The sequence below is a fragment of the Procambarus clarkii genome, chromosome 32, assembly GCF_040958095.1.
Source record: "Procambarus clarkii isolate CNS0578487 chromosome 32, FALCON_Pclarkii_2.0, whole genome shotgun sequence".
Classification (NCBI taxonomy): Eukaryota; Metazoa; Arthropoda; class Malacostraca; order Decapoda; family Cambaridae; genus Procambarus; species Procambarus clarkii.
Genome location: NC_091181.1, coordinates 27,394,501 through 27,408,458, shown reverse-complemented (window position 1 = coordinate 27,408,458; position 13,958 = coordinate 27,394,501). Strand labels below are relative to the sequence as shown.

Here is a 13,958-nt window from a genome sequence, read left to right as displayed (position 1 = left end):
GACTAATCTGGTGGCATACCTCTGAACTTTTTTTACCTTCCTATTATGTTTGGCTAGATATTGACTACACGCTTGGAGCCACATACAGTACTCTAAGACTGGCCTGATATGTGATATTTTATTTACCCGAGGGCTACTAACACTAGTGGCCTCAATGAGGACAGGAAGCCGGTGGTTTGTCAAAGGTCCCCCCCTTTGTCCTGATGATTTTTCAAGCTGGATTTTAAAGTTAAGCAGAATTTAGCATTTATGGCTTCGACGGGTAGGCGGTTCCTTGGGTTTATAACACTGAGTAAAAGAAAACATTTCCCTGTTTTCAGTCCTACACTGTGGCTTGTTGAGCTTGGAACCGTTACTCCTTGCCTACGTTACATCTGACATTTTGAAGAAGTTGTCCGGATCAACGTCCTCCAAATTGTTCATTATTTTACACGTTTCAATGAAATCAGCTTATCATGTCTGATGTGCAGTGTTGTTACTGTGGGTTCGCTTGAACGTGTCCGGCGCGGGATGACGGGGTTGGTCCCCCAAATTAGGGTCTGTCATGCGGGGAAGGATTGTTAAAGATTGGGTTGCGTTCACTGGAGGAGCGAAGAGTTGGGAGTGACGTGATGGAGGTTTGCAGGTGGATGGGTGGTCATAACAAAAGGGATATTGGTGGGGTGTTGAGAGTATCAACACGAGACGGAGCGCGAAGCAATGGGTATAAATTAGATAAGTTTAGATTTAGGAAAGACCTGGGTAAATACAGGTTCGGTAACAGGGTTATTGATTTATGGAACTAATTACCGCGTAACATGGTGGAGGTGGGGTCCCTCAATTGTTTCAAGCGTGGGTTGGACATGTATATGAGTGGGATTGGGGTGGTTATATATAGAAGCTGCCTCTGCAGTTACCTTTATTCTTATGTTCTTACACCTGTGGCCCTCAACCTGTCCCGGTATGAGAGTTGACTTAGTTCTAGAATTATATTTGTTGCCCGGTGTTAAACTTTCTCCGATGAAGCTATGTCTTTCTGGAGAGGTGGTGTTTACTAGTTGTGTTTTTACGGGGGTTGAGCTTTGCTCTTTCGGCCCGCCTCTCAACTGTCAATCAACTGTTTACTACTTTTTTTTTTTTTTTTTCTCCACACCACACACACACACACACACCCCAGGAAGCAGCCCGTGACAGCTGACTAACTCCCAGGTACCTATTTACTGCTAGGTAACAGGGGCACTTCGGGTGAAAGAAACTTTGCCCATTTGTTTCTGCCTCGTGCGGGAATCGAACCCGCGCCACAGAATTACGAGTCCTGCGCGCTATCCACCAAGCTACGAAGCATGGTGTCCATGCGTGGATGCAATAAACCAGGTGGGGGCGCACCAGGCACATACTACTACCTTCTTTTTCCTTAAAATCCCAGTAGTGCAATCGAGTTCGTTCTCGACTCACAATCGAGAATTCCGAGTTCGAAAACCAGTCTCCACAGAAATGGTTGGGCGCGTTTCCTTTAGTCTCATGCCTCTGTGCACCTAGCAGTAAATAGGTATGTAATGTACGATTATGTTACGTTGTTGGGTTTTGTTGGCTGTGTAGATTAGATACACAGTGTTTAGTGGGTTTTCATATTTATTTAGTAGTCTTGGTTACAGCAGGCGGTCGTTTGCAGTGTCGTAGACGTTGAGACGGAGCTTGGAGCAGAGCAGAGAGCTGAGTGAGGCCGGAGTCACAGCTAGAGCTCTATGCGGGAGAGCGTGGCGGCTCGATGGGGAATGGTGAATGTCTAAACTCATGGGGTGCGAGAGCGTTGTAGCTCGATGTGGCACACGTCTGCTGTCTGCTGTGTCAAAGCTGGAGTGTCTTGGTGTCGGTTGTAACTGTACATGCCGAGTGCTACATTCTTGAGGTTTGAAGAGGTGTGGTAACTCTGAAGTGTGTCCTGAAGTTAACTGAATCACTATGGAAATTATATTGCCCCTTAATCGATTGATTGATAAAGATTAAGCCAAACACAAGAGGTGGCATGGGCATGAATAGCCCGTAACCCCCTTAATCGTTGTTGTTGTTGTTTTAGATTCAGCTACTCGGAACAAAAGTTCCAAGTAGCACGGGCTATGGTGAGCCCGTAGTGGACTTACCCGGCACAGGAGCGGGGCTGTAACTGCCCCTTAATCGTTGTTGTTGTTGTTATAGATTCAGCTACTCGGAACAGGTTCCAAGTAGCACGGGCTATGGTGAGCCCGTAACTTACCTGGCACAGGAGCGGGGCAAGGCCCTTAATCGCTTAAAGACTGCTTATATAATTGAACGACACCTCACCGTCCTCCAATACGTTGGAAGGATGGAAGAAATGTTACCTGTAATGAGGGAAGAGATTTGAGCACATATTTACTGCTTATGAGTTTGTCATTAAGCTAATGAGCTCTTGGAGCGAGTATATTGTTGACATAATATACTCGCTACAGGTACCCAGAAGTTAAATAAATAAATAAATATAAATAAATTTTTATTCAGGTAAGGTACATACATACAAGGTAAGATACAAAAGTTGATGGATTAATAGATAGAGCTAGTACATACAATGCCTAAAGCCACAATTACGCAAAGCGTTTCGGGCTGTTAGTTAGCTTGAAGTGGGGTACATGTATAGCCCTGGACGGGCTATACATGTACTGTATGTACAACCTGGCTTCCTGTATAAGCAACAAGGCCTTGTGTAGGCTGCCACCCGCAGCCTACACAAATTAGACGTAATTATAGAGAGGGACGTTGACCTGACCAAACACTGACACAGAGGCTGTAACACGGGAATATTGCGGGGAAAGACTATCACGTACCTCAATGCTGTACATATTTACCAGCTAAAAATTCCCATGAATTGTAATAAGACAATAATTACAGGCGATATAATAACAAATATTAAAGCATAATGAAATACAAGGGTGATGTGGTAGCAACAGGGACAGCCAGTCTTAAGAGGCTCGTTGCTCTCTGTACATACTCGCTAACTCAAAAAATGCTTTCCCAACCACACTACAGCCACCACATTACTTCTTTTAGAATACAAATTACAAAGTAATATATTAAACAAAATGTGAGATAAAGTGATAAGGTTAGCGTGGCGATGGCAACGCGAGGCCAGAGACGACCTTCCAGTAGTGAGGGTCGGAGAGTAGTGGATTGGACCATTGTGGCTCAGTCGCCGCTCTGCTCTCTCCCGGGCAGGATGTCTATCGGTACCGTAGACAGTGACGAGAGCAAGTCCTCGGAGAATGGCTTCAGCTCCACCAAGACAGGAATTCCGACCCAGGCTGATGACAGTAGGGTAAGTAGCCATGGCAGGGCTCGCCCATATTACCTCCAACTTCCTGAATTACAGTATAGGTTTTAGTTTGCCTATGCAAACAATAGATGAAAGTGCTGAAAGTTATCAAACGCACATGCAGGTCTGTGGATACATGTTTAGTGTATAGTGACTCGGGTATACAGCTGCTTTAAGTGGTTGTCAGCAATGTGTATGTACGTGGAGTGTTCGACAGGCTTATCCTATCGTGATAACTGACGAGAGCTATAATGTCACACTTTAATTTACATTTCAAACAGTAATGGAACAGATTTTGAGACTGGGAAAGATGCCGCTGTAGAGATAATGAAGCTGGGCTCAAGGTGAACTGCTACTCTTATCGAGTAGAGCACTTGACTACCGGCCCAGCACTTGCCACAGATCATGCTAGTTTGTAGTGGCCAATGTGTTTTTGTCTGTAGTTTTAAGTACCTATTAATGGCGTAATTATATGAACTAGTGGAGGCACACAATGGGTTGGTAAATGTGCGTGGGACTTGTGTATATTATCACTGTAGGCATATTTTGTATAACCCACTCAAGTGGTTTATTCCCAGTTTTCCATTCTCGGGGACAAGAATCCTGTTAGATTTATAGATTCCCCAGCCAACGACAGATTCCCAGTGATGGCACCAGCCATAGTCAAAGATACCTATTTACTGCCAGGTAAGCACACATCGCTGTCTGAAAACCCGGACGAAACGCAAACCCGGGATAGAACCAGGACCACTCTGGTGTTAGTCAGCTGGGCTGGGGGTCACTAGACTCTTGCTTGCAAGTAAAGACCTCCCCCCCACCCCAAAGAGATCATTTTAAAGCCTTACTCTACTAGGAAAGTTCTCGGAACACGATGCTAATCGCTCTAAGGTGTAGGTTCACAATTACTGCTGTAGGTGGGAGAGACAATGAAGGAACTGTACCCAGTTTTTGAACTCCAGCTAGCTTTCTGGGTGTGGGCGCTGACCACTTCACTGTAGCTTTCAACTTTTATTTTTTATTTATACAAAAGTTATTATAAAGCCACTGGCACGCATAGCGTTTCGGGTAGATTCTTAATCCTAATTTTTCCTGGAATACACCCGCCAAATCATTTACCAGGTACTCAATCACTGCTGGATGAACAGATGTACAGTTAAGGATTGGCGCCTAGGCGATTCTTCCCGGGATACGAACTCGTCAAATCGCTAGCGAAGCGCGAGTATTCCAAAAGTAATTGGAATGTCGCGCCTAGATAACTATACACAACTGAACTAGAAAGGTGCTTTAAATTAATTCTTGATAATTTACTACAGGTAAATGTGCTAAACCACTAATATTTGAGTCACTACAGTACTGGAAAAGGCAGTTGGGTATTATAACAAAGGCCCCAGGCCCCATCTGTTACTGGTTTTCATAAATTTAAATTTGGCCGAGGGGCATAATGGGACACATGTCGGTCACCACGCAATGGGCGTGACGAAACAGGTAGACCAGTAGCCTAATGTTGCCTGGAGTTTGGGCGGGCTCTGCCGGCTCCCTCACCTGGCAATACAATGTTACCGCATTACATTATTTTACCCAAGGTAGCACTTTTACCAATGTAAGTCACATTGTTAGACTTCCTTTCTGGAAGTTACATAGTATTAAATTTACCCGTGTTAGTTTAATATACAAGGTTAATCTCGCGTTAATTTGAATTAAAGTACAGTGCATGGTTAATCTACAACATTAATGTCATCACAAGGCATTTTACCCAGAGTAAATTTTTCACCCTGTTAATTACCCGTATTATACATTCAAATTTATATAATTCATAATTAGGTAATTAAATTTAATGAACTTTTATCGTCATAACGTGTTTGAATCTGAGAAAAAACTGCATCTTCCACATAAGCCTGCCACATTATAGTCGAATTTCTGAACTCTTGCTTCATACAGGCAGTTTAAGTCTTTAAATATGTTCAACGGCGATTTATAGTGTTATAGAGGACAGGTAGCCTGTTTAATGTATATACGTAACGTGTATAGAGGTCCCTAGGCTGCAACTCTACACCAGTTGATTAACTGCCAGCTTATGGATGCAACTCTCATTATGCCTGCAGTTTACTTCTAGGTGAACAGAAGCATTAGATAGGAATCTTGGCCAACCATTATCTGTCCCGTCCGGGACTCGAACCCAGAATTCCAGATTGTGATTAAAGAACGAACCCAACTGATTACTGCTTCTGATGCTTGGAAATGGTCATTAGTGTATTCTTTACCACTGCTCTCATAATGTGTTTATAATCTACCCTCTGTATTAAAATGTACGTAGACTTGCGCTGTTATGGTCACCAGTGTACGTATGACGGACCATCAGTGAGGCAGCTCCAGGTTTGCCTATCTCTGAAGGCTTACTTTTAGCGTAGGAATATTCACACGTAGAAAAGAATGTAAATGTTAAATTATCGACAAACGATTAAAATACAAAAGTGCGAAGTAAGCAGTGTACAAGCTTGTAGGCGTGTTAATGCGTGTCTACTGATAATGTAATAGTTTATTATTGTCTGAAATAGGTGTCGGGAAGGTGTTCTGCTGTAGTAATCAGTGGTCTTGATGTGCTTATCTAAGATTATCCAGACAGTCAAGGCTGTTGAGCGTCTGATACGACGACAAGCAGTTCCCGCAGGTAACAAGACGCCATTATCAGGAGATAAGACTGCCCACAGCTACAGCCTTGGATTACAAGTACACGACGCTCCCCTTGGCTCAACCTCCCTCGTGCTGCCTTGATAAAAATGAGTATCGTTTTAAAAATTTTGATTCTGCATTTCCTAAAGAACTTGGCATTATTCCTGCAGCCGAATAAGTACATATTGGTTTTAAATAAAACAAATTAAAGCCAACAAAGTTCTCAGGGCCGGACGAAATGTTTGTCATGATGCTTAAAGTCTTGAGCCCTTATCTAGCATATAAAATAATTAATAATTAAATTCAATAAGTTTCAGAGTTGTGGAGTTGCTAATGTGGTAAAAAAATTGAGATGCAGTAGATTGTGAAAAAAAAAACTATTCATAATAAGAGGCAGCTATTTATATCCACCCAAACTCGTTCACGGATGTTTAACCTACGCTCGAAACAAGCGGTGATCCCAGGTCTTATTACGCTACCCGGTAATCCGTTCCACAAAACAAACCGTGTTTCTAAACCAGTATTTACCCAGGTCTTTCCTAAATCTAAACTTATCTAATTTATATACATTGTTCCGTGCTCTTTTGTTGATATTTAATACTTTACTAATATCCCTATTATTCTTATTCATACACTTGTACACACCAGGCATGTCACTCGTACTTACCAGCAACAGTACTTGGGCTGTTGTATGTTAAATACTCAACAGTATTTAGTAGTATTACCTAGTCAATTTGAAACATGCTTTTCGGAAATCAGGCACCTTAACAAAATTGTCTTGCACATCTATATTAAGATTTCTGATTTCCTTGTGGCCAGTGTTCCCTGGCTCGCTCCTTGTTAACTTGTGGCCAGTGTTCCCTGGCTCGCTCCTTGTTAACTTGTGGTCAGTGTTCCCTGGCTCGCTCCTTGCTTCCTTGTGGTCAGTGTTCCCTGGCTCGCTCCTTGCTTCCTTGTGGTCAGTGTTCCCTGGCTCGCTCCTTGCTTCCTTGTGGTCAGTGTTCCCTGGCTCGCTCCTTGCTTCCTTGTGGTCAGTGTTCCCTGGCTCGCTCCTTGTTTAGATGTCATTTGTCTCCTTGTTTAAAATATTCTCCAGTTGGTTCCATATGTTAGACTAATTGAAGCAATCGACTAATACTAAGAAAAACCTGCCTCTGTATTCCCTGTTTTGTTAAGCCAGTTTATTCCACTTAAATTTGGTTACCCATAAACAGTTTGACCTTGATGCTCTAGATATTTAATCCCATAGATACTTTGCTTCCATTATGTCGAAGTTTGATGGCCTTGTATTACTCCTATTACTAGAATATTATTTCAATTTAATTCTACCCAGATAGTTTCTGTATGTGGCAGTTTTGATTCCCTCTATCAATAAATTTTAAAATTTCCCAGACATGGCTACTTCCTCTCCTCGTCTAATGTCTATCCGTGTGAAATTGTGTTCATATAAAAGAAAGTATAATAGTTGAGAGTACTTATGTTGGCGATTACGTGGTACATTCCAGCGAAGCCACTAGCACGCGTAGCAAAGTTCCCCGGTTCCTAAATGCACCAAAGTTTCGGACACTACAATAATATATAGTGTTCCTGTCCAGACCAGCATTTAAATCTTATTTTTTTCTAAGACTTCGTCCGTTTGTATAATATACCTTAAGGGTATTATGTTGGATACAGTCTCCATCCCTGTTCTTTTTACACAAACTTTTACCTACCAACATGTACTTTCAGTGCTCGCTTTCCTTAAACCCATTCCCATACAACTAAGTTTAAACACAAACCCCTCTAACCCCAGATTCCAACGGATTGGCAAAGGCACCAACCACAGTCCTCGATAAACACCATCCCGATAATTCATATTATTCCTTCTATAGAAGTGTTCTCGGTTATCAATGAATAATAATGCACATAATTCGCAATGTTTGTGTTGTCTGCAATTGACCGTACTCTACACACATTTTTAACTTCCCGTCTTGGAGGAATGCCACGTGTGATCGGAATCCCTCCCCCTGATGGCTGTCTTAAACCTCTGTATTAGTGCTCGTCTCCTAGCTCTTCCTACTTCATGTCCTCGGACACTGAAATAAATGACAAATTTGTTCAAATTTCCAGCTGTATCATTCGTATTGTTAACAATATCCCCCTACTCCGGCTTCTGGAAAATACTTAGTTTTCTCTGGCACGAAAAGTTATAAAAGTATACTACACCTGAGAATCGCGTACAACCAAAATTAGTTTAGTTGACCAGATCACACACTAGAAGGTGAAGGGACGACGTCGTTTCGGTCCGTCCTGGACCATTCTCGAGTCAATTGTGAGTGGTCCAGGACGGACCGAAACGTATGTCCCTTCACCTTCTAATGTGGGGTCCTTTCAACTTCAGCCACGTTGATTCATCGGCTGCAAAATGTTTACTTTTTACCGGCGCTCCTTTTGTCTTGCCTGTCGGGCGAACAGCAGCCTCCCTACAGTCCTCCAAAGCAACGAAAATATTGGATGTCTTCACGAAAGCTATAGAAGGCCTTGTCAGTCTTCCTAAGTGCTTTGTCCTTCGCGACACTTATAGAGGACTTCCTAAGGCTGCTCTCCTCCTCCTGCTTCTCGTGGGCAGATTCTTTGTTGCCTCAGCATGCATTCCTCGTACAATGTGCATCTGTCCTCAAAGCACCACACACTGCCACTAATTCCCTCAACACTTGACGGTATTGGTAGGTAACACAACCGCGGAACGAGAGCTCCTAAAAGTACACTCACTGTGGCTGCCTATGATTGGAAAATGGAATAGTTTGTTTTAATGATAAATGTAGCAAGTCAACACGAACTCTGACCCCAGGGCAAGGTGTCTGCAGGTCGGACCCTCCTGAGGGTACAGGGAGTGATGACTGGATATTTCAGAACAATCACACAAGAAGAGAGGAATGAGCATGGGGCATACCCCATGCCCCATGCAGTACGCCCCATGCAGTATGCCCCATGCAGTACGCCCCATGCAGTATGCCCCATGCAGTATAGTATGTATTCATATGACTGTAATATACCCCTACAGGAGGGGTCAAGGCCTCGGTTGGGGGGGGGGGAGGGGGAATAGGGCTGCTCCACTACGATGACCGGGTGGGGGGGGGAGTGTTGGAGGGGGGTGTAGAGAAGTGCTCCGCCACAGGGAGCACGTTGAAGCTGGTCTTCTCCAACTGAAGGTGTTGGGTATGGATCAGAAGCCACGGTACCACTTAAAGGTGGTCATCAGGGGCCACGGTACCACTTGAGGGTGGACATCAGACAATTCAGATAACACAAGATAAGACTCTAGCCACACACGTGCAACATCAGCATCATTGCAGGACAGTTTGTTTTAATTTCACTATACCTCTTGACACTTCAGGCATTTTTCAATGTTTTAAATTTAAATATAGCTTGTGCGACGGTAGTTGATAATAGGGGTAAAAGTACATCCAAGTTCATTTGAACTTTAACAAATACAAGAGTTGTTAATTTATTGTATAATTTTTAAGGCCACTAATAGTGCAACATTTCTGGCAAATGCTAAGTCACGTTATGTTGATTATTGGGCATACGGTAAGGTCATTATTAGGAGAAAGTGCTAAGCCAATACGACTATATCTCATTTGGAAGGGATGGGGATAAGGATTTGGAAAAGAACGTTGAGAAGGGATGGTGGCCAACCACTTGCAGATCGGCGTTCAATCTACGACCGTCCAGGAAGAGACCGTCGCTCTACCGTCCAACCTAAGTGGTCGGGTAGATATAGTAAGATGGTAGTATGTCACGTTATAATGTTATAAGCATGAGTAGTGGCAGATAATTGGTAGTGGAGTATAAGGTGGAGCTTGTGATTAACAAATGAATTATCAACCTTAAATTTATTATCACATTTCGATTGTCGTGGCCTAGTCGACTAAGGCAGCGTCTGGGATCATCCCGGGCGTAAGTTCGAACCCTAATCACGGCCCTTGTGGATTTGTTCTTAAAATTTTTGTTAATCACAAGCTCCACCTTATGCTGCACTAGCAATTATCTGCCACTACTCCCATGCTTATATAACATTATAACGTTGATTAGCTGATGTACGTTACTTAGGGTCACGAAGGTTTGGTGGGATACATTAGTTTGAGAAAAGTTATTGGCCGATAAATACATAAAGTATTTAAATAATTATAGAACGTTGACAAATTAACAGTAAACATTATCTGGTAATTTTGGACTGAAGCTTTGAGAGAATGTTGTATAAAATGGTTGACGCATCGGCCAGATAACTAAAAAATATTAGGTACCTTTTTGTAATTGTTTTAGGCTTTGTACGTCATTTCATAAAATATCGGAGGGTATTCCACAATTTATATGCATGCAACGGTAGTGGAGCCCTTGGCCCCAAGTGAACGTTTGTGGTGTTCCGTCTTGGTTATGTTGACAAATAGTGCAAAGTTAGGAGTGATATTAGTTTGCAGTTTTAAAGATATCGACAACATAAATCTGTAGCTCTCATGTATATGAATTTTAAGGGATTAAATGTGGATACTGCGTGCATTCTGTTTAGGGCTGTAGTTTGATTTGTATGTATTAAAAGAAAATGCATTGGGTTTTGTGGAATATGGTGCATACGACATTGTGAAGGGGATAACTGCAGTTAAGCATGGATGAGTTAAGCTGGGTTTAGTTGGAATTTTGTGGTCTGGGAACTTGTGGTGAAGCCTAGTGGTTATAGTTGTGGTGGTCGACCACTCGCGAATGTATGGTTAGTAGTAGTGCAATGATTTTTTCCTCCCTCAAATTTTGTTTGTTAAACTGGTTGATTTGTTTCCATATAATACTTCCAAAGAAACGTTAATGTTAAGTGCTTGTTTAACCTCAAACGAATCCTTTTTCAATTTAGTCTTCTTTTTTTTTTAAGTTTTGGGGTTGAACTTCTCGGCAAATAGGCGGTTTGGACGTAGTGTAAAATAGTATACGAGCCGGAATGTTCATATTGCTAATATTTATAGGAAACTATGGGATGGGAGGGGGGGGGGGGTACCCGGCTTTGCCCAGGTCCTTCTATCCATCCATTTGGTTTAATACTTCATAACGCTCTACGCTGTCTACTGTAACACATCTCAAACACGTTCTCCTCCGGCCGTGGAGAACGAACTAAAACATACGTGCTAGCTAGCAGTGTTCTGAAATGACTACGTTTTTTGGTTGACTAAAATCATATCGTGTAACAAACCGTGTGCTTGATGAGGATGTTAGGTAACATACCTACTAGCCCTCGACTTGGTAACCCGTCAAGCCGACCTCAGCAGCCATAGTTGACTAAGGCCATCACGCACACCCAGAGGAAATGAATATCTGTGTAATTGCATCAGTTGTGTGTGCCTGTTTATTCATTGACAGATTGACTATCACAGTGCGGCTACCGTAAACTCTGAATTAAACTACTTGGCTGAACACTCGGTTCACTAAAGAACCTAGCTTGCAGGAGGTTCACGAAGGGTGTGGTCCGGTTTACGACAGGTTATCTGCTGCTGGCACCAGTACCGATAATGTATCCCGGGTCTGATAACTCCTCTGCCACACAACATGGATGCTCTGTTGACCTGAGAATATCCAGAGTGGCAGTTTGTGTTACGGTTCGCTATACAGTATATTGTTTTAAAGTATATTAGGTTAAACCAAATTCAGTAATTATCAAAAGATGGCGCCAAGCCGAGAACGCTATATAACTTTTGTTTACCCAACGCGGATAGAAAGATTTGAAGTTAAAATGTGTGTAGTGTTTTATAGCAATGTTGGTACGGCAGCCAGTGTCCCGCCCAGTCTTCCCTGCAGGGCTGTGGTAGTCCCGAAAATTGCAATGTCGATTTTAATTTAATTTAATAACGTTAATTAAAATGGGTGGCTTAATGCATAAAGAAATTTGAACTTTTCGTAGTGTCAGTGGGTACATTGGGTACCATATACTGGTATAGATTGTCTATCTTTCCTATCTACGTGGATGTGGGCAACCTGTCTTCGGGGAGGAGGTACCCTGGAGGTAATTACTTAGACCACTATGTAATTAATGCTATTATCTACTCCCTATACAGTTATATTAAGGTTAGGTTTTGTTATCTTTGGATATGTTAATAGTTTATTCTCTAACATGTGAAATGAAATTAGAAAACGGAGTATCCCCTGTAATTTCATTTAAATAAACTAAAGTTTTTCAGTTTCAAAGACAGAATTTAGCATAGACTTTTAACATTTTAAAACCAATAATTTCCAATACAATTAAGTTATAACTTGAGAATACCGTTTAGTACAAAGGTTCAATTCCTAATTTACAAGTGACTGTTATTGGAACCATATTATGCTTTCAGACCATCACAAATATCTAAAACTATCCAGGTGGTTTGAGGCCCCCCCCCCCCTCAAACCAAGATTCAAGGGAGTGTCTTGTTTTAAACACTTTACCCTGAGAATGGGCTCGGGAATAGATAATTCTCAGGATAGCCTGTTGATATGCCAATAATGCCACTTTTATACTCGTAATCCTTAAATGTTAAGGCCATTATATCTTCTTCCTCTGCAACAAACTATGCAGCTTTTAAAGCTAAATATCCGTCACTACCTTGAATCTTATCTGGACAAAAGTTGATAAGAGCCTAGATGGTTGGCGTGTAGGTGATGCTGGCAGGCGAGCGCCACGGTGTCACAAGGTCATATGATAGGTCACTGTCTCGAGACCTATCTCGACCTATTGCTACCTCGTGTTGCTATATATTAATGTTCCAGTATGAGGGACAAGTATCCATTCGCGTAAATCATGGAATTCCCAGCAATCCGCCAGGTCGCCCATGATATGGATGCACATTGTCCAACTAAGGGGTACGGTATAGTCGACCTGGTTAACATTTAACTTAAAAATTGGGGCGGAGAAACCCCTCCAGACAATGGTATTGAAATATGCTCACATTTGTCTATTGACAGGTAGCATCTTAATGTCGTAATGCCGAGAAAGACACGGCAGCACTTGTAAAGATTCTTGTCTAGGGTGACACCAGTAGACTGCCTGGAAAGAGGGTAGGTGCAGTGTAGAGATATAGCAGTCTTGATTTGATGAATCTATATATCTACACATGACCATCTTGTGGGTAGTGCTGGAAGGAATATAATTGGGTTGGAACCAAACCCCCAATGTATAGTTATAATGGAATGTATTAGATTAGCTAAGAATATTAAGAGACGTGCGCATCGGCATTTGCAGGCAGCGCAGTCCTGTAACATCGCTATCTAAACTTGTGCAAATTGGTGTACTTAAAATGTGGAGAATATAAATTAATATAAAATATTTAGCCATTTCTTCAACTTAAGTGATGGTTCTAAACTTCATTTTCGCCCCCCCCCCTCCGTCCATAGTTTTGTAAGTTGTAAATAATTTTGTAGATTGTTTACCTTAATTTGCACCTTTATCAACAGGTGATCCACACGACATGTCTACATAGGCGTACCCTATTTGTGTATACTGGTGCTAATTTAGTTCCGGACAAGGTTCATCACTAAAGTATACTTGATGGTTGGTATGCAAGTTATTGTGGTGGTCTTAACAAAGCATCAGAGGTTGATGGATCTTGAGCACAACACCAAACGCAGGTGGTGCAGTGGTAAAACACACGCCCGCGCTGCGCCACCTACTTGGCCTGGTTCGTATCCTGGCCGGGGAGGTATGACTAGGCGGCAATCCTTAACTGCACACCTCTGTTCAGCCAGTAGTGAATGGGTACCTGGTTAAGATTTGGCGGATCGTATTACAGGGAAAATTAAGATTAAGGACCTGCCGGAAACGCTATGCGTGCAACCCGTCCTCAGTCCGTTCATTCCATCCAGCGGTCGACCCCAAAGACGCATTCATACACTTTAGCATGCTGTTCATTTTCAATAGGATTGTTCTCGAGTATAAATTATTATATACTGTATTAGCATATTGTGCATATTTAGGCATTGGTTAGGTTAG

General features: G+C 42.3%; 1 protein-coding gene across 2 annotated transcripts in view; it reads left to right on the top strand.

The window, feature by feature from the left end:
• Nucleotides 1–3,091: 3,091 nt before the first annotated feature.
• Nucleotides 3,092–13,958, top strand: part of mdy (diacylglycerol O-acyltransferase) — a 42,197-nt gene continuing 31,330 nt past the window's right edge. Inside the window, exon 1 of one of the 2 annotated variants that reach the window (XM_045744198.2) lies at nucleotides 3,092–3,307. In XM_045744198.2, coding sequence (XP_045600154.2) covers nucleotides 3,107–3,307 — 201 coding nt within the window. In that variant the 5' untranslated portion in view covers nucleotides 3,092–3,106. The other variant, XM_069335045.1, reaches the window with a different exon arrangement.